The sequence below is a fragment of the Biomphalaria glabrata genome, chromosome 11 (genome assembly GCF_947242115.1).
Source record: "Biomphalaria glabrata chromosome 11, xgBioGlab47.1, whole genome shotgun sequence".
Classification (NCBI taxonomy): domain Eukaryota; kingdom Metazoa; phylum Mollusca; class Gastropoda; family Planorbidae; genus Biomphalaria; species Biomphalaria glabrata.
In genome coordinates, this window is record NC_074721.1 from 17,804,410 (window position 1) to 17,826,521 (window position 22,112).

Genomic DNA, 22,112 nt, shown 5'->3' on the forward strand with positions numbered 1-22,112 from the left:
CTGAGAAGGATGTCAACATTTGGAAGAGAAGGGAGAACGATTTCCGCCCAAGTTGAGAACCGAAGTGAAAAGACTGTGCCTAAGAAAGATGATGTTTTTGAACTTGTGATGTCGTGGAAATAAAAGATATATGTGCCTCATTAAGCTTTCCTCCCTTAAGTTATTACAATATGTTAGTATATATTTAAACTAGTTACTAATGTAAATCTCTCATAACTAAAGTGCAATCTCGTTTGAATAGTGGTTAGATTTATTTGTTCATAAATTTCAGATCAACAACTGGTCATCGCTTCTGGTTCAGGCTTCAAGGGCTTAATACTGATAGTAGATATTAGTTAATAGTTGTAATCTGAAGCGTAGTAGGTCAATTAATTATTGTTTTAGATAAGTTAATTTGCGACAAACGATATTTTATTAACATCGCAACATTAATTATACCTATTTATAGCTTGAACCTTTAATGTTGCGAAGTATAGAATTAATTGTAGCCTGTAGGCCTATTATTGAAATCTATGTTTAGATCTACTGTTATATAGATCTAAGAGCATTATGAAAACCAACTATAGAAGAAAAAATCTCACCCACAACGGTCCTACAAAAAAACAACAACACATAAATAGAATTTGTGTTTGACTGATTGCAATGACCTGTCAGATAGACATAGTGAGCCTAGTGTAGTGTGTATATAGATTGTGTTGACGATCACTCATTTTTTTCCTTGGGAATACGGAACAGTGTTGAGTGGTTAGACAAAAAAGATAATAAATTGGCATGATCAGTCAAGAATATAGATAAATTATACCCTTACACTAGTTGCAGAGGTCAATGTTTTTTTTACACTCCAGCATATTATTTCTTTGTTTGCTAGATCTAACTGCGGTACTATTATTCAATTTCTTTTCTGCGATTTAAAATTTTACTGTAAGTTTTTCGTTATTTTTTTAGTCAAAAGAATTAAACAATGAAATTCTTTCTAAGGGTTTTAATACAAAGCACACGCAAACATGCACATCCTTGTTTTTTTTTTATTGTGCAACGAACGTATGTAAGAAACATTAAATGCAAAGAACGTATGTTAGAAACATCTTCCTTAATTATTACTGATTTTATTCATGTTTCAGTAACTTTTACAAGAGGGCACGATAGTAAGCCTATGGGTGTCAGGTGTGTAAAAAGTCATCCTGGCCTGATACACAGTGGCTAAGTAAGCATCTTAAGAAAAAAAAATAACGAGGAGTGACTTGACTGTCACAAATGATTCAGAATATCCTTATCAAATCAAGAAACTTAACTGCAGAAGTAATATTCAAGTTAACACGTTAGAAAAAGTAATTTAACCGTAATATTTATTTACAGTGTAGTATTTTTTGTTAGCACGTTTTCTTTAGCGGCCCCCGAAAGGGGAAAAGACGCTATTAGTTTTGTGCTAAATGTCTGTCCGTCTGTCCGTCCGTCCCGTTTAGATCTCGTAAACTAGAAAAGATATTGAAAATCCGACATCACAATATTTTAGACCATTCAAAGTTCTGATGCAACGGCTACTTTTTTTTTCTGAAAGCGAAAAATTTAATTTTTAAAATCAATTATGCAAGCAGTTTTTTAAAGAGAAAAAGCTAATTAGAATGCATTATATATTAGACCTAAATTAAAACGAAAAGTAATCTTGTAAACTTAATTTTCCTCCACATTTCTTTTATTGAAGAGAGGGTATAATTTTTTTGAGTATTCGAATAAAAAAAGAAAAAAAAAGTATTCGAATAAGAGATTGAGCCTTTTCAAAACAATTAGATCAATTATAAGACATCAGTTAGGCCAGGGGAGGCGCGGTGGCTGAGCGGTAAAGCGCTTGGTTTCCAAACTGGGGTCCCGGGTTCGAATCCTGGTGAAGACTGGGATTTTCAACTTTGGAATCTTTGGACGTCTCTGAGTCCATTCATTTCTAACCTGACTATAGTTGGGGAAAAGTAAAGGCGGTTGGTCATTGTGCTGGCTACATGACACCCTCGTTAACCGTAGGCCACAAAAACAGATAAACTTTACATCATCTGCCCTATAGACCACAAGGTCTGAAAGAGGAACTATTTAGGCCTGGCTCACATCTAACTTTACATTCACCTTCACCTTTGATCTGCGGGACCGTTGGGGCACTACACAAGATCTTTTCTCCATTTTTATCTCTCATTTGTCTTTGATATAAGTTCATTCGGATGCTTTTTCTGAAAATATTGAAGCCTGCCTGGGTGGACCACTTCGGGGGCCGATTTTGAGTTTGTGTTTCCACACAAACTGTCTTTTGTAACCTTATTTTTTTTATTTTGACTTTAAAATAGACTATGCCTACCAATAAATATGGTGTAGAGGACCAAATAAATAAAATAAAGAGTAGTTGGTGTTAAGCTCTCAATTTAAAGCTAAACCAGGTCGTGTCCATAAAGCTAATAGAGATTTTTTCAACAAAATAATTAGTTACTAGCTTAATGGGCTATGAAATCAATAAACTCAATGTGATGGACGAAAGAAATAAAAAGTGAGTGGGAGTTATTTATTCAACTATACTTATGGAGATATTCACGCACAGCTAGGACAGACGTCTGGTCAGCATGACGTAGTCTAGGAATATAGTCTTATCTGATACAGACGTTACTTAGAAAAATAAAGATGATTACAATATAACATTTTAACATGTTAACTAACCTACTCATAGGTCAAGACGAATTGAAAAATGTGACATCTATTACTGCTATGTAAGTAAAGCACATTTATGATGTGAAGCTTCATTTCTATTTATATTAACACGCCTTGTTTTTATAATAAACGATCTTTGGTGCATATTCATAAACGCTCTAATTTTAAGCACGTTATTTTGTTTTAATATTGTTACGAATGAACAGTGACAGGTAGAGGTCACTATGTGTGACCCCGGCGAGATGACACAGCACCGAGTGTTCTCTGGAATCTATGCGTGTAAACAAAGGCAAGATGTGACGTGCCCTCACGTGGTGTTCCAGAGGACGAACAGATCTAAGAAGGGGGCAGTGTTACGAATGAACAGTGACAGGTAGAGGTCACTACGTGTGACCTTGGCGAGATGACATTGCAATGGGTGTTCTCTGGAATCGACATGTATAAACAACGACAGGATGTGACGTTTCCTCCCGTGTTGTTCCAGAGGATACTAGCAGTGTTTTTGCAATATTGGACAAGTGATTAGGGACTCTATATAAACCAGAGAGTTCATGTGAAAAGAGCCAGTGCAGTCTTCGTTACTGTTGCCTATTGTGCGAGACAGTAGAAGAGAGTGGACTTTCGCTGTTACACTCAATGCAGTCGATTTAAGACGTATACGCTACATGTTACTGTAACGAATTGTTAGAGTTAATAGTCAATAAAGTTATATGAATCTGAAAGTTGAGTCGTCAAGTTCTTTGCGGTGTTTTTATTTTTGTGCCTACTAGTACATTTAGCCAGAAGATCAGAAATACGTAACAATATAAACATTAATACATTCAACAACATATATTAATGGATCGAGGTCCACCTTATATAAATTAAATGTTTCCTTTTAAGATTCGGCCAACTATCCCGAAGTGATATTTGACCGTTGCCGAATATCGCTGAATAGTGAAAAAATGCCGAATAATAATAATAATTTTATTTATAAATAGTTGTTAACAAACAAAATGTAGGCTCAATGCGTTGTAATAACATTACAAACACAGACACGACAGCTAAAATGACAGTTAATCTAAAAAAGTTTTAAACATATAGGTCTTAATGTTCTTCTTTAAAGTGGTGTAGCATGTTGTCTGTCCGAAATCAATGCGGAGTGAGTTCCAAGCTTTTGGTCCGTGAACTGAAAAGCCCGCAGACCGTAGCTTTTGAGGGAGAAACGTGGCACTACTAAAAGCGTTGAGTCCGTTGAGCGCAGGGCTCTCTGGGGAACATATGGAGTAATCAGTTCGCTAAGGTACAATGACATCTCGTTGTTATATATACACTGATGACAAAGTGTTGCGACCTTGTAATCGATTCTCGCTTTCACGGGAAGCCAATGAAGCATGCGCCAGAACGTAGTAGCAGAATCTTGCCTAGTTTTTTTAAGGACTATTCGAGCGGCGTTGTTCTATATACGTTGCAGCTTGGCTACTTTGTCATCAGGTATACCTGCTAGCACGGCGTTGCAGTAGTCAAGGCGGGAGAGAATGAATGCTACAGCTTGTTGATACCGTTGTTAAATATGTCGGATCTGACCCAATCTTTCGCAGCCGGAGCCTGAGGGACTATCTTGTGCACCCCTACTATAAACCTCGGGTTAACAGAAGTAATGTTCCAGAAGTCACCCAAAAACATACACAGCCCCAAAGATCACCGTAAGGACAGCCCCTTAACGTGGTAGACCACTTCATATATATAGATAGTATAGTGTCAAATGACGCCCACTATCAAGGAAAGTTGTTAACCATCTGGCCAGTGCCAGTAGCACATTTGGACGCCTTCAGGCGAGAGTTTTGCAGAATAAATCGCTCCAATGCCTACAAAAATCAATGTCTACCTGGCGTTGGTACTCTCATTTCTTCTATATGGCTCTGAGACACGGACACTATATAAAAAACAACTAAAACTTCTTTCACCAAAGATGCTTGCGCTCCATCATTGACATATGGTGGAAAGACCGCACTACAAACAGCAATGTCCTTGCGAACGCCGGCATTGACAGTATAAAGGGACTTCTTATGGTCCGAAAGTTACGCTGGGCAGAAAACGTAAGCCGTATGCGAGGCGAACGTATGCCAAAGGCAGTCTTTTCGGTGAGCTGAAAGAAGGTCGACAGAAACGTCCCACGAAAACGCTTCAAAGACCAGTTTAGGCGTCAACTTCCCTTAGCTGAAATGGAAAAAAGCACATTGATGTATGCGGGCTTAGAACTACACAGCTGGAGGTAACTCACGAAGGCCGCAGGATACACATTTTAAACCAAAAGAAAATCCGCTGCAGAGGACAAAGAAGAAAATCTAAATCGACCACCTGCGGACAATGGTTGTGCTTGCTATGGGTGTGGCAAAATATGTAGGTCATAGCTGGGGCTGCGCAACCACGGGAAAAAACTGCATTTCTTACTAATCTTTGGACTGGAATATATAAATATATATATATATATATATATATATATATATATATATATATATAATAACTTAAGAGACTCAAAAGAGGTCCATATAAATATATTGTTGTAAACTTGTCCCCCCCCCCCCCCCAACTGAACATATTTTCCACGAGAGAACTTTTTGAGTTTTACTTCTGCTTGGAGGCAAAGCTGACCTGCGCGAGAGTGTTGTGTGGAGTTATGAGCACTGATTGTTTTCGACGAAGGGTTGTTTTTCCTTGAATCGGTTTTTGTGACTAGTGGATCTGTACATTTGATGAGGAGAACTGTGAGATTATTTTTGTGACTAGTGGATCTGTACATTTGATGAGGAGAACTGTGAGATTATTTTTGTGACTAGTGGATCTGTACATTTGATGAGGAGAACTGTGAGATTATTTTTGTGACTAGTGGATCTGTACATTTGATGAGGAGAACTGTGAGATTATTTTTGTGACTAGTGGATCTGTACATTTGATGAGGAGAACTGTGAGATTATTTTTGTGACTAGTGGATCTGTACATTTGATGAGGAGAACTGTGAGATTATTTTTGTGACTAGTGGATCTGTACATTTGATGAGGAGAACTGTGAGATTATTTTTGTGACTAGTGGATCTGTACATTTTATGAGAACTGTGAGATTATTTTTGTGACTAGTGGATCTGTACATTTGATGAGGAGAACTGTGAGATTATTTTTGTGACTAGTGGATCTGTACATTTTATGAGAACTGTGAGATTATTTTTGTGACTAGTGGATCTGTACATTTGATGAGGAGAACTGTGAGATTATTTTTGTGACTAGTGGATCTGTACATTTGATGAGGAGAACTGTGAGATTATTTTTGTGACTAGTGGATCTGTACATTTGATGAGGAGAACTGTGAGATTATTTTTGTGACTAGTGGATCTGTACATTTGATGAGGAGAACTGTGAGATTATTTTTGTGACTAGTGGATCTGTACATTTGATGAGGAGAACTGTGAGATTATTTTTGTGACTAGTGGATCTGTACATTTGATGAGGAGAACTGTGAGATTATTTTTGTGACTAGTGGATCTGTACATTTGATGAGGAGAACTGTGAGATTATTTTTGTGACTAGTGGATCTGTACATTTGATGAGGAGAACTGTGAGATTATTTTTGTGACTAGTGGATCTGTACATTTGATGAGGAGAACTGTGAGATTATTTTTGTGACTAGTGGATCTGTACATTTGATGAGGAGAACTGTGAGATTATTTTTGTGACTAGTGGATCTGTACATTTTATGAGAACTGTGAGATTATTTTTGTGACTAGTGGATCTGTACATTTGATGAGGAGAACTGTGAGATTATTTTTGTGACTAGTGGATCTGTACATTTGATGAGGAGAACTGTGAGATTAGTTCTTTGACTTGGAGTATTGACTGTTTATAGTGGATTGTGCGTCTGCAATCAGAAGGATAACGTCAACCTGAAAATCGGTGAGTTAACTTTCTTTAGTCTACTCCAAAGTCGTAACAATATATATATATATAATATAATATATGTTGTAATAACTTAAGAATGGAAACTCAACGAGGCAACGATGTTTATTCACGAGAAAACCAAGTACATAAAACAAACATCTGCATTTAGCATAGACTCTTTATATCGGCTCTAAACTTAGGCAGAACTTATAATCTTTTTCCTAAAGTCGGCATCCTTTGGAGTCTTGTTTCTGCACTAGCTTGAATGGCGGTGCGCAGTGTAGGGTTTTAACAATATATATATATATATATATATATATATATATATATATATATATATATATATATATATATATATACTTGTAGCTTTTATTTCATCGCGTATGTGAATATTTATCATCTATTAAAGCATTTTTTAGTATCGTCGTGTATCAATTTTTGTAATACTGTCTTCACTCTTACTTTAGTCGAAAATCTCAATAGGAGCTATATTTTGTGTTTATTGTATCTAATTATGCACACTTCTGGCTGTGAAAGCCAAAGGTTTAGCCCTTTTGGTCTCTATCTTGGGCACGCCTAATCCGACAAACTTTGATAACAGACGTGCTTAAATAAGCTGTCGGTTGAGGTACACTAAGCCATTGCGGAGAGTTTGAGACTAAAGTGGGCCTATATCTCCAATTTTCTACTTAATTATTGTAAGTAACTTAAGTGAGGCAACTCAACGAGACAAAGACGTCTATTTACATGGAGACATGACAAACACAAAAGGGCATCTGCCCTGAGTACAGCATCTCCATATTGGCTCTCTACTTGGGCGGAAATTGTTTGTCTCCTAATGTCAACATCCGACTTGTTTGGTCACAGATAGTGCGCACATTCTTTCTGCACTATCTTGGATGGCGGTGCGCATGGCAAAGTCATAACAATATTTTGAGAATCAATCAGACTCATTCAGTACAATGCTATCTTATTACTTACGAACAACTGCAAGAAGAAAAATCGTTAGCGGCAGTCTGTTTGATTTCATTTTGGCCTTCTAATTTATCATTGAAGTTTTGCTAGAAAAGATTGAAAATAATTTTATAATTTTGTTTAGTTACAATATTATTTTTTAATTTTAATAATTTTATGAACGCTTAAGATGTTTTAAATATTCTGGACATTGACTTGCAGAAAACATCTTTAAAACATGGCAGTTAAAAATGATGACTGGCTTTATGTAACTCCTTAGTTTATAAATTTTTTATTTTTAATAATGAGGCGCGGTGGCTGAGCGGTAAAGCGCTTGGCTACTGAACCGGAGGTCCCAGGTTTGGATCTTGGTGAAGACCTAGGAGTTTTAACTTCGGGATCTTTGGGCGCCTCTGGGTCTACCCAGCTCTAACGGATACTTGATGTTAGTTGCGGAAAAAAAGGCGGTTGGTCGTTGTGCACTACAAACACTAACAGGCATGGACTTCAGCCATCAAGTCCCAGAAATTCCTATTCCAAGTGACACCAGTTCTTTTCTACCTAGCTACCAATACTGACAACCAAAACACTTCTCAGTGCCGCCCCAGATCCTAACCCCTTTCTACCCTTCAACATCAATAATAATAAGCAGTATTTACAGACCACAAAATTCTAGTTAAGAGTACATGAAAGAACTATGTAATTAGTTTAATACACTAAAAGAAAAAATGTAAGTTTTTTTTTAAATTATGGGTGATTTCAACCTACCTGATATAAATTGGAAAACACTAACCATAGATAAACACCAAAACCTCAAGGACATAGATGAGCTTATCATAGAAACATTACACAACATATAATTAGATCAAATAATTAAAAAACCAGCTAGATTAAACAACACATTAGATCACTCTTAATAAACAGACCTGGATTAGTAGTAGATTATGATATTATCCATGTTCTATCAGACCATGAGATCATAAAAAATACTATCAGATAAAAGCAGTAGCCAATACGAAACCCAAAAGAAAAATCTTACTCTAGAATAAATGTAACCTAACACAACTACACCAAGCTGTATTAAACTTTCAACAAACATTTTTATCAGAAAAAGACGTTAACCAACCAGTCGATGACCTCTGGAATTTCATTAAAAACTTAAAAAAAAACTTAAAAGCATTGTAGTAAATCATTTACCAATACACATCAGACAAAATAAATAAATGCTGGTTTAATAATACATTAAAGAGCTTTGTAAACAGAAGAAAAACCTATATAGAAAATTTAAAGAAACTAAGGCAGAAAGAGTTTATAAAAAAGTATATAACAACTAAACACTTAACCCAAAAAAGTTAGCAAACGGCTGCAGAGTGAATACATAAACAATGTAATATTTAAAGAAAACAAGAAAAATAAATGGTCATAAATTAAGTCTAAAAAATGGAAATAACAGGCATAGCACCATTAAAAGCAGAAGACGTCTTAACATATAATGATAATAAAACTAAAGATAACATACTACTCAAATCAGACAAAGACATTTACTTAATTTGAACAAAGTAGACAACATAGGAGATATAGAAGTACAAGAAAAGGGAATCCAAAAACTAATAGCCTACGTCAAACCTAATAAAGCATCTGGACCTGATGATATTCCAGCTAGATTACTCAAAGAACTAAGCAATGAGATAGCAACAGTGTTCAGAATACAAGGAACTGCTTAAAAAATTAAAATATTTTGGCATTGATGGTCCATTGCAACTGTAGATTAAAGATTTTCTGATACGGAGAGAACAAACTGTAACAATAAATGGCTCTAAATCAACACCATAACAGTAAACTCTGGCGTACATCAAGGAACAGTCTTAGGTCCACTACTATTTTTAATTTACATAAAAGAATTTTACCAAATTGCATTAGTTCAGGAACAAAAGTCAGATTATTGCACAATACATGCATTTTTGCTAGTACTACTTTGCCCATACTCTATAATCTACTATTTACAGCTGTAGCATTGTTTTCCTGTGAAATTTCAATACTTATGGCCATTTTAAATAAATTCTGGTCCGAGGTTTGTTTATAAACATAATGATGTTAACTTTCTTTAAGAACCATTAACTAAGTTTCAATCAAATACTATTTCATGATCAATTTATTTCTCTCTCCTTTTTTCTAGATTTTTGTTATAATCGCTTTCGCCATGTATTGCAACAGCACGAAAAATTCAACATCTTTAACAATTGCAGAAGAATATTATGTTGTTGTTTTTTTTTTTTGCTTTCTTAATATTTAATGTCATTGTAAATTCTAGATCACGAATTTCGAAGTAGAGTTTATAATTATTTAGACTAGATTAGATCTAGCATTACAATTTCTTAATCTAAATTTAGTCTCTCTCTATATATATATTTATGAAATTTAGGACATTTTAATGGAACTTTTATATTCTATTTTTAGTGGGCTTTGTTGCTGCGCATAAAAATTATATTTGTTTCAAACACGAATAGCCCAAATTTTCAGTAAAAGAAATTACGAGTCATTTCTCTATAGGAGAAGTTACGAAAGCTATATAATATAAAACCACAGACTTATATATACTAAATAAATGTAGGTATTTACTCTCTATTGAAGATTTATTTAGGTAGGTGCTGTTTTAGTAAAAAAGACCAAATATCAGATGTTAGAAAAACTCAGGCTAGTTTTTTTTCTTTTTTGTGTAACGCTACTCGCTAACACTCTATAGATCTAAATTACATCTCTTTACTAGTATAATCATGGAACTTTACTAATGGAACACCATCTTTGAGTTTTTTGCAAAGCCAAATAGAGTCGAAGTGCCATCGCGCATCTTTTTTCGAGCATTCTTACCTTTTTGAGAGATCAATGATGATGCCTAAGAAGAAATTTACTCGGCGAGCCGCTTGAATTGACCTGCATTGAGTGCAAAACTTCCTTACACTATATTTTATTGGATATGTAAAAACGTTATCCATTTTCTAACTATCTGATAAGATAGTTAATTTTTTTCTGAATAAGAGATCGTCACAAACATTTTTTTTTTTCGATCACCCTATAAAATGCCACTTTTTTCAAAAAAATATATTTTTTGGTTCTAATGCATTTGGGTTAGTTACACTAAATCTGGATGCAGACATGTATAACGTTCCGCTAAATGCGTATTCGTTACGATATGCTAAATAGCAAAAATAAAAGAAAGTAGGAGACCTACATGCGGTTTTGTCACTCCAAGGTACGCATTTTTACTCTTTATTATTATTATTGACACGACTATAGGCTATACGTCTCATAAAATGAAAAAAAAGTCGAGGAGGAAAAGAAAACAAATCTGCCTTGAGTGACACGTTGGTACCATGCAGTCAATAACTACGAATCAGCTACTATATGCCTACTCGGTAGAGTTAGATTCTGTTAGATCTTCTTGAAACAGTCAGGTAGAGTTGAGCCTTCGGTTCTTGGAACTCTATGGCAGCTAAAGTGAACAAGAGCCCCCTTTTATCGCCTGAATGAGAACAGTGTACACTTCTGTCTGGTGGGGTGTCAGATTCGAGGCCAGAGACGGCGTGCACTGGGACCCTGCCATTTTCCTTTTATATACCAGACTAACCTTGCAGGACACGACATTTATGTAGCGGCTCCCTTTAGGAACGGCGCCTGGATTGTGACAAGGTTGTGGGAGCTTTTTTACAACTCCGCACAGTGCAATGAGGATGCTCTCGAACCCCTTAAGGCACACCCACGAGAGTCTTGTTTTGCTATCCTTTAGCCTGATCGTTTCCACCTACGATCGTTTCCACCCGGGCGCAAATATGAGGCAAGGTTTCATGCTTGGGTCTGTTAGATCTACACTCTAGTCTAGTCATTATATCCTTTATATTAGGCCTAGTCGCTTTACTACAAGAAAACTTCTATTTACATCTTGTCAATCTAAAGGCCGACTGACCAGACTGTGACAAGATCTATCTATTTTATCTTATATATTACAGACGTAGCTTCAAACAAGAAAATAATTATGTATAACGCATTTCATCTGTCAATCTATTCATGCATGTTAATCAATAAATACTACTACTAAGAGTCATTCTTTAATAGAATGCTAGAGTTACTACAATCTGTGGATTTTTTAGGGCCAAAATACAACGTATTTTAAACCCATTTATTAAAAACAACAACCAAAAATTAAGTGTTTGCCGCAACTATTCTATCTAATTTCTAGATCGATAATGACCATAAACCTATTTATCGAAACTCTTATGTAGATTTCTAGTTTTATTATGTTTAGAACTGTTGATGTGTGTTTTATATAGGTGGCCCCGATCGGTGTAGGGGAGTAACATCCATTGTAACAGTTGTTATCAACCAAGATGGCGTTAGATTAAACAGCTGATTTCATGTCTTATAAGTTATATCCAGAGTCTTGTTATTATTCGTTCATCATTATCAACATGGTGGCAGCGGTAACAAGAATTATAATTAGGTTTATATCAGTGATATAAATCTAGTTAAATTTAGTTTAAAAAATAAATCTAAAGTGTATATCTAGTAGATTCCAGAGTCTCAGTCTACAGTAGAGTGGCTCGGGGTTATTCAGTTACGGTATTCTAGATCTAGTTAAGTCTAGTCTAGATAGTAGATATACTATTGTTACGACTTTGGAGTGAACTAACGAAAGTTACTCACCGATAGTCAGGTCGCCGATATCCTTATGGTTGCAGAAGCACAATCCACTACGAACAAGTGGTGTTTCTGTTAGCAATACGAGCTGAAGAAAAACCTAAAATCAGACAAAAAGCAATAATACTACATTGAGCGGGACTTCAGGCCCAATAGATTTGCAGTATGATGAGAATGAAGACGTGAATGACCTGCGAATATTACTAAAAAAATTACACGACTATTGCAACCCCAGAAAAAATGAAGTTCTGGACACTTTCAGATTTTGGAACATAGAAAAGGTGTCATCTTGTGATGTGTTCATTACGCAGCTTAGAGCTCAGGCAAAAAAATGAAAATGTTACTTCAAGGAAAAGGATAGAATGATTAGAGACAAAATTGGATTCTCCGTGGAGAAAAGACTGCAGGAGAGATTATTGAATCACGTTGATCTTACATTGAAGAAGTGTTTAGATATATGCCAAACATATGAGCAATCTGCAAATGGATTGGCAGAGATAAACAAGGAAACTGTTGTGAAGATAGATAAGATAAAACAAAAGAAAACTGACAACAGAAACAACCTAATAGATTGCTGGTTTTGTGGAGGCAGACATGCAGTGAACAGAACATCATGTCCGGCTTGGGGCAAAATTTGCAATAAATTCAAAGGAAAAAATCATTTTGCATTTAAGTGTAAAACTAAGAATAAAATTCATATGCATAATGCTATGGATGAGTTTAACCAAGAGGAACTCAATAAATGTGTTGAACATATATTGGGACAGAATGACAGCACTATTCATGATAAATGGTCAACAAATAAGATTTTAACTGGACACAGGAGCTGACATTAACATTATATTTAAGAAATATATTAAAAAGACACAAATTAAGAAGACTGTTCAAAAATTAATTATATCGAATCCTAAAAACAAAAAGAACTATTTGGTAACATTCAAAGTTATAAATAACCATTATCAATGTTTATTAGGCCGTAAAACATGCCAAAGTTTAAGTCTGATCACATTAAATGAAGATAGATTCATATCACAAGTAAACACAATGGATTGTTATCTTGGAGATTTAGGTGAAACATCATTAACAGTCAATGAGATCATAGCTCCAGTGGTATCACCTTGTCGTAATATACCATTTGCATTTCAAAAGAAAGTGGAAGCAGAAATAGAGACATTAGTAAAAAGAAAAATATTAATTCCTGTATATGAACCAACAGATTGGGTCAGTCAGATGGCTGTTGTTCAAAAGACAAATGGGGATTTAAGGATCTATATAGACCCAAGACATCTAAACACTGCTTTAAAAAGAGAACATTTTAAATTACCAACTTTGGAAGCTGCAAAGCCACAGTTCCTAAATGCAAAAATATTTTCTAAATTAGACGTAAATGAGGCTTACTGGCATGTACGTCTAGATGAAAAGTCTAATCTTCTAACATCAATGATCACACCATATGGGCGCTACAGATGGTCAAGACTTCCATTTGGACTAAGTGTAAGTGGAGAAATATTCCAGAAGTTGGGATTAGAAGGATGCATTAATGAGGCCGATGATATCGTGATTGTAGGATGTAATCAGTCCAAAGAAGAAGCAGAAAAGGATCACTCTGACAAACTGAAGAGATTAAGAGAGAGATGCAAAGAGAAATGCATTAAATTAAATGAAACAAAAAAAGTAGAAAAACAAGACCAGACAAGTTTCACGGGAGACTTCATTAGTGCGCAAGGCATAAAGCCTGGCATAAAGAAGATCAAAGCTATTCTGGAAATGAAGAAACCAGAAAATAGCCAGGAAGCAAGACAATTATGTGGAATGGTGCAGTATTTGTCAAAATTTTTGAACAATCTAGCCGAAGTGTCTCAACCATTTAGAGAACTAACAAAAAAGACTGCAATTTCAGATGGACTGAAAAATTTTAAGGGGCATTCAACAAGATAAAAACAATGATTACCAATACTCCAGTCCTTATATTCTACAACCCCGACAAGAAACTTGAGATACTAGTGGACAGTAGTCAACATGGACTTGAAGCTGTACTATTGCAAGAAGGACAACCAATAGTATTTGCCTCTAGAGCATTGACACCAACAGAAAAACGGTGGTCTCAGATTGAAAAGGAACTACTTGCTGTAGTTTTTGGCTAGAAAGATTTTATCGATATACATTTGGAAGACTTGTCATAATAATAAATGACCATAAGCCACTTGCAAACATCTTAAGGAAGCCTCTAAACCAGGCTCCAAGAAGATTACATAACTTGATGTTGAGGAGCAATCGTTATGATTTCTCATTTCAGTGGGTAGAAGGAAACAGTTTACACATTGCTGACACATAATCACGACTGAGCAGTCAAGAGGAGAAGCAAGATAAAGTTTTTAACATATGTCAGACAAAAGTTGTGGACATACCGGATCCGTTATTAGAAAGAATAAAACAAGAAACAGACTTAGATGACACATTAAGTAAATTATCAAAGCAAATCATGAATGGATGGCCTAAAAAAAAACAAGATTTAGAAAACCATATTTTGATTTTGCTGATACTTTTGGACTTAGTAATGGAGTATTCTTGAAAGGAGAAAGGGTAGTCAAACCTTTCAGTATGCGTCAAGAAATTAAGAAAAACCTGCACACATCGCATATGATGGAATGATGAGGAGGGCCCGACAGACGATGTTCTGGCCTGGCATGGCTGATGAAATAAAACAGATGGCAGAGACATGCACTGCTTGTCAAGAAAGGAAACCTATGAACCAGAGAGAAAACACTTATACAACATGATGGAGGAAATGTGCCATGGGGAAAAGTTGGAGCTGACCTGATGGAAATGGATGGAAGACAGTATCTAATTACTGTTGGTTATTACTCTAATTTTATTGACTATGATTATCTGTAAACAACAGCATCACAAGATGTGATTAGAAAATTGAAAGGACAATTAGCTCATTTTGGTGTTCCGAAAATGTTAGTAACGGCGGTCCGCAGTTTACTTCAAATTAGTTTTTGAGATTCACAAAGCGATGGAACATCACTCACATCAGATCAGATCCTGGTTATCCGAGAACAAATGGGAAGGCTGAAGCTGATGTAAAGATAATGAAGAACTTAATACTGAAAACTAAACGTAATGGTGATGATCCATATGAAGCTTTAATGGAACTCAGAAACACGCCTCGGCAATGTACTTGATTTAGCCCAGCTGAAATGTGTCTCAAAAGAAGTCCTCGAACATTGATTCCCAGCACTTCAAAGTGTTTAAGTGAACATTTTTTAGCTGAGAAGAGAATTACAAGCGACAAGTAAAAAGACGATATGATAAGCAAGCTCGGGATTTACCAAAACTCCATCTAGGGCAAACTATTTATTACCAAAACCCAGGTCAAACAGGTCGGTATCCTGGAGTAATCATAAAACAACTACCTCCAAGATCTTATAAGATCAAGGGAGATAATGGAGGATTCTACATACGCAACAGATTTCATATTAGGCCAAGGAAAACTATTTTGAAAGACACTGATGTCTATGATGGGAATGTCTTGGATGATAATGATGATAATGAAAAGCCAGATTTTTCTGATAATTTTTCTCAACATGCAGCACAGTCTGGAGTAGTTTCTCATGTACCAGACAATAATTGTGATAGAAATAAGCCAGCAAGAACTAGCACTCGAGAAACAAAAAGAAATTTGTGGCATAGGGATTATGATATGTACTAAGAATTGTTATGACAATATTAATATGCATGTTGAAATATTTATTCCATATGTGTCACACTCTCAATTGAAATTTATTTTTATTTTTAGTTGTTACATTATTTATAAAATAAGATGAGTTATTAATGTTTGTTATTTTTAATTGCAAATATTTCTGATATGTGTTTTGTTAGCTATAGAAAGGGAAGGATGTTAATGTGTGTTTTATATAGATTGCACCAATCGGTGTTTGGGAGTAACATCCCTTGTAACTGTTGTTGTCAACCAAGATGGCGTTAGATTAAACAGCTTTTTCATGTGTTATAAGTTATATCCAGAGTCTTGTTATTATTCGTTCATGATAATCAACAAGATCTAGATCTCTAGACCAGTAAATCTAGCATGGGTCTCTGTCATGGTCTAGATCTAAAGATCTACAGCCGCCTTCTCTTCTGATCAATTTATAGATCTAGATTGTTTGATCACTACTACTCTCACTACTGACTACTTCACTTCAGTACTTGTTTTATGTGTCTTGCAAACAAAAATAAACCATGTTTAACACTTACACAGTGAGATCTAGGCATAGTAACTTATAGAATGTCGAGATCTAGATTACAGTAAAACTAAAGCCTTTAGTATAGGTATAACCTTCTGACATATGCCCAACCTGCGATCGCAGCTGTGTATTTTAATTATTGACCTTTTTGTCTATAGTCACACAAGAAATTGCAAAAAGAAAAGATCGTCTCTCGAGACAAAAAATGACACAGAAACCTTCTGACTTCAGTTCAACAAGTCTACTCTAAAGTATCATTATCCATTCACATATGTAAATAGATCGACTAAACAGTAACTAATCTGAATTCATTTTTTACATTGCATGTATTTTCGACTAGATATAGAAGAGATCTATCACTAACACTCATTTTACTGTCAGTTTCATGGATCTAAAAATAAAGTAAATCCTACTAGCACTACTAAACTAAGATGACTACTATTAGTACTACTACTATTACTAGCTTCTAAACCTCTCTAGTAGTACTAGATAAAAAATAGATCTAGATCTATCATTTCTAGTATTAGGACTAGATGGATCTAGAAATATATAATCTATATATAGACTAGATCTAGAAAAAGCTAAATTAGCCTATAGCTAATAATATCTAGATTAGTAACTATGGAGTCCAGCTAGATTTTTTTCTAGACTATAAAATATATTTTTTACTCATGTCACGTCATGTGTCTTTAATAAACGATGCATAGACTAGACTGTCACTAGACTCTATAAGTTAGTAATAATTATAGAGTTTAGACATAGAGGATTAGATCTATATTACAACACACATGCTATTTAAATATTGATCTACATAATTTATATCATTTAGATCAAGACCACATCTGATCTGTCTCTGATGAGACAATTTATTTTAAGTTGAAATAGACACAATTCTAGATTTAGATTTTCTACATTCTAAATCTCTATAGGTTTTCTAAAAATGCGCAGATTTAAGTATTGTTACGTATTTCTGAATCTTCTGACTAAATGTATTAGTAGGCACACAAATAAAAACACTGCAAAGAACTTGACGACTCAACTTTCAGTTTCATATAACTTTAATTACTATTAACTCTAACAATTCGTCACTGTAACATGTAGAGTAGAAGACTGTACAATATCTGTCAGTTTACAGTTATACTTCGTGGCAATTCATCTCTTCACTTCGTTGCAATTCATCTCTTCACAACTTGCATCGAGCCGCATTCCACAGAACAGACCAACGACACACTTCCCAGTGTCGCTCCAGGTCTCCCAAAGGTGAACCAAGTCGTACTCAAGTCTACCGAATCAGAGCCGCACTCCACTGTAGCACTACTACTGTCCACTGTAGTACGCTGTATAGACTTTAATGACAGTAGTCCACTCCACTTAACTCTACCCTAGTTAACTTGCATCGAGTCGTACACATTTCTCTTCCACTAGAGCCGCACACGTCTTACATCTTCTCTATCGACTGTAACAGCTCACTCACGACTAACTTTCACATTAACTCTCTGGCTTATATAGAGTCCCTGATCACTTCTCCAAAGTTGCACAAACACTGCCAGTATCCTCTGGAACAACACGGGAGGAAGCGTCAAATCCTGTCGTTGTTTATACATGTCGATTCCAGAGAACATCTGCTGCAGTGTCATCTCGCCGAGGTCACTCGTATTTTGTAACACTAGCTGTAAGAAAACATCATTTAAGATATAAACTCAGATCTACTATTGAGGAAGCACGAATAAAAGGTCCAAAGAAAACTTGCTTGACAACGCAAAAGAATGGACCGGCCTCTCTCTTGATATCTTGTTAAGAACAACTGCTAACCGGGAAAAATGGGGGATTTTGTTACGCGCGACAGATGATAATGATGAAATGTACATAAAAAAGGTTTCAGATTTTGTGTAAAATACCCAAATAAGGAAGTACTGGAAACATCTTTTTTTTACGAAGTGACCTTTAAAAAAATTATTTTTTGTGACGATACCTTATTCAGAAAATTATGATCTATCATATTAGTTAGTCAGAAAATGGATGAAGTTTTTACTGATCTAATCAAATATAGTGTGATGAAGTCTTACACTCAATACAGATCAATCCAAGTGGCTCGCCGAGTAAATTTCTTCTTTGGCATCATCATTGATTTCTCAAAAAGGTACGATGCGCAAAATACGATCATAAAATCTCGAAGCTGCTGTTCCATTAGTATAATTCCATGGTATAATTAATCTATATATTAAAATCTGTCTGAATGCGTTGGTTACTATCTAGAGCTACATATTGTTATAACCTTGCCATGCACACCGTCATCCAAGATAGTGCAGAAAGAAGGTACGCACTATCAGTGACCAGACAGGTCAGATGTTGACGACTTAGGAGAAAAACGATTTCCGCCCAAGGAGAGAGCCAATATGGAGTTGCTGTACTCAAGGCAGATGACCCTTTGTGCTTGTCATATCTCCGTGTAAATAAATGTCTTTGTCTCGTTGAGTAGCCTCCCTTCAGTTATTACAATATTATAAATCTGATAAAGAGATTTATGTTTATAAATTAAGTGGAATAGATCTTTCGTTCTAGAATTTTAGAATCTCCATATTGTTTCGGCATCTCGTACAGCACAGCAGAAAAACTTACAAAAGCCGTCAAGTTGCAATAGGTTCCGCGTATACAGTTCACGCCAGTCACGGTTCAGCGTATACTATAAACGTAGTCATATCACCACATGGGCACATGTGAATCGTGAAAGATTCAAATAAATAGTAAACTCTGCACTAATCATTAATCTTCTGAATCAATGACATTTTCTTTAAGTAGACTAGATTTACATTTCAGACCGATTCTCGTTTAGAAATCTAGATTCTATCTTGAGACTAGATTGTCACTAATATATATTCAGCTCTAACTTACTAAAGTTTAGTAATTAGGATAGGCCTACATCTACTTTCTAGATTATATAGAGTTCTAGATCCAGAAAAAAATTCTATAGCTAGTCTAGATCTGACTCTGTAGATCTATTATTTATATTTTATTGAATATACTTCTACTTATAGATCTACTTTTCTTCTTCTTCTTCTTCTTCTAGCCAGCTTTATTGCTGCTGAGCTTTGAGCTTTTTTGCAGACTGTGCCAAGGAAAAAAAGTGTGCTGTTTTCTTCAGTTGTTCAGCACTTCTTTTAAATGCCAAGACCTAATATACAAATATAATAATAATATGGATTGTTATCGAGTTTGAAGGTAATTTTGGAATGCAATATTTCTCGTGGATACGCAGCCCCCATCGCGACCTACATATTTTCCCACAACCATAGCAAGCATAACCATTATCTGCCTATGGTCGATTAAGATTTTATTTTCGTCGTCTGCGTCTGTCTACGAATTTCCTTTTGGTTACAAATTTGTATCCCGTGGCCTTTGTGAGTGACCTCCAGCTGTCTGTCTTGTTCTAAGATCGCATGCAAACAGTTGCTCTCTTGTATGTCTGCTTTGGCAAGTAAACGCCTAAGTTGGTCTTTAAAGCGTTTCTGTGGGGCACCTTTAGTATGTGGACCACCAAAAAGACTGTTTTTTGCTTTCCTCCATACGGGTTACGTTCCCTGTCCAGCGTAATTGTCAGACTATAAGAACTCCCTCCATACTAGTCTATACTGTCCATACTGGCGTTCACAAGGACATCGCTGTTTGTAGAGCTGTCCATGATGGAGCTCAAGCATCTTTGGTGAAAGCGTTCAAGTAGTCTTAGTTTTTTCTGTATAATACCCATGTTTCATAATGTCTTAGATCTATTTAGAAGGGTTGAGAGAACGATTGTTTGGTAGCAATTTTTTTTTAGGCAGGCGGAGCGATCTATTTCGTCAATTCACTCCTGGAGGCGTCCAAAAGCACTACTTGCCATGGCATGACGGCTATCAACTTCCTTGAAAGTGAAGTGTCTGTTATTCGATAGTATGCTTCTTAGATAGTGGTCTACTACGTTAATGGGACGTCCATGTACGGTGAACTTTGGGGCTGAGTAGGTTTTTTGGGTCACTTCTGGAACATGTCTTCTGTTTTCCCATTTATTTTTAGATAAACACAAAGAGGCGGCAGCGTATGCAAATTCGTTGACCGCGATCTGGAGATCATGTTCATTGTTGGCTAGAAGAGCGCAATCATCGGCATAAAGAAACTCTGTTATGACCGTTTCTTTCGTTTTTGTATGGGATAGTAGACTTCGAAGATTAAACACATTTACGTCCGAACTAAACCTAATGTCGATCCCTTCGTGCAATCGCTGCCTCATTTGACCCAGCATTACACCAAAGAAGAGAGCGAGTACAGTAGGAGCAAGTACACAGTCCTTCTTCACGACAATTTCTATAAGAAAATAATCGACAGGTCACCATTGTGTCTAATATGGCCTTTTTGTCTCATATGAAACTGCTTGAGAATGGATAGGAGCGTAATCAGGCATCCAAACCTGACCATAATCCTCCATAAATCATTGACCGTGTTGAAAGCCTTGGTGATGTCTACGAAGGCAGCGTATATATATAGGTTTATATAGTATACTAGACTTAAGTCTAGTCTAAAATCAAGACGCTAGAGCTAGCCTAGAGTTACAGTCTAGAGTAATATCTAATATCTTAGATTCTATTTCAACTAAATTTATAACCTAGATACATATTCTAAATGTAGATTTATACTGATTCTATAATTACAATTCGAATTCAACTTGAATATTTAGGCCTATGCTTATACAGATTACAGATTATAACTAGATTTTATAGACCTATGACTATTATGACAAGGCCCATGGCATGTGTGAGATCAATTTTTCAATGCAACTATAATTAATGGACTTAATCTAAAACAAATTCATTCATATAGCATATTCATATGCGATTTTTTAAATTTATAAGCTCAGCATTATTTTGGATTACTGTCTGACAACTTCTGATAAGCGAAATATGGTATAAACATCTGGAGAAAACACGATCCCTTAACTCAAGAAAACATTAAGAAATTATACAGACATGAAATTGACACTAAGATTCCTAAAAAACGAATATTTACCATTGCTATAAGCATGAAAGTAGCGCTATATAAAAGCTATAATAATAACTATTATTATTATTAATTGAGTACAATAACTTTAAAAAAAAACCTTTAAAAAAACAATTAAAAGTTATAAAATCTCAATTAATTTTTTTTATACCATTTTGTTTGTGTGTGTGGAATTTTGTATCGGAAAACGCCAGGTACCTGTAGTAAGCGAGTCCTAAAAAAAAATCACAGATCTTGGGTAAAAGAATCATCAAATAAAAAACTGTAAATATGTAGTTTTACACACTTGTTTTCTTTTTATAACCTCTATCGGGTTTTATCCCAAATACCCGTATTTTTAATGCAAAATTGTTTGCTTTATCAGGTACACTTAAAATTATAGCATAACAATACCAGTTTAATTTTAAAAAAGAACTGAACATCGCAAAAGATACATAAGTAAAAAGGTATTTCTGACCCAAAATCTTATTCTAGTTTTAAATGAAAGAAACGAAACGCATAACCCCACCAACATAGCTCATTGGTTTTTATAAAAGTGTTATTATATTTATTCATTTTTATGTCATCCCTAAGTTCTCGTGTGGGCCCCAAC

General features: G+C 35.4%; 1 protein-coding gene across 6 annotated transcripts in view; it reads right to left on the reverse strand.

Annotated features, from left to right (window-relative positions):
• Positions 1–22,112, reverse strand: part of LOC129921675 (uncharacterized) — a 94,450-nt gene that overhangs the window by 66,338 nt on the left and 6,000 nt on the right. For 2 of the 6 annotated variants that reach the window (XR_008773633.1, XM_056004042.1), the window contains exons 2-3: positions 12,249–12,342; positions 7,578–7,657 (exon numbers count right to left, since the gene is read on the reverse strand). Coding sequence is in view for 5 of the 6 variants with exons in the window: in XM_056004042.1 (XP_055860017.1) it covers positions 7,578–7,626 (49 nt within the window). In the remaining variant the exon portion in view is untranslated. Of the gene's footprint in view, positions 1–7,577; positions 7,658–12,248; positions 12,343–13,640; positions 13,746–22,112 lie in introns of those variants that run through there. The other 4 variants (XM_056004046.1, XM_056004045.1, XM_056004043.1 and 1 more) reach the window with 3 other exon arrangements.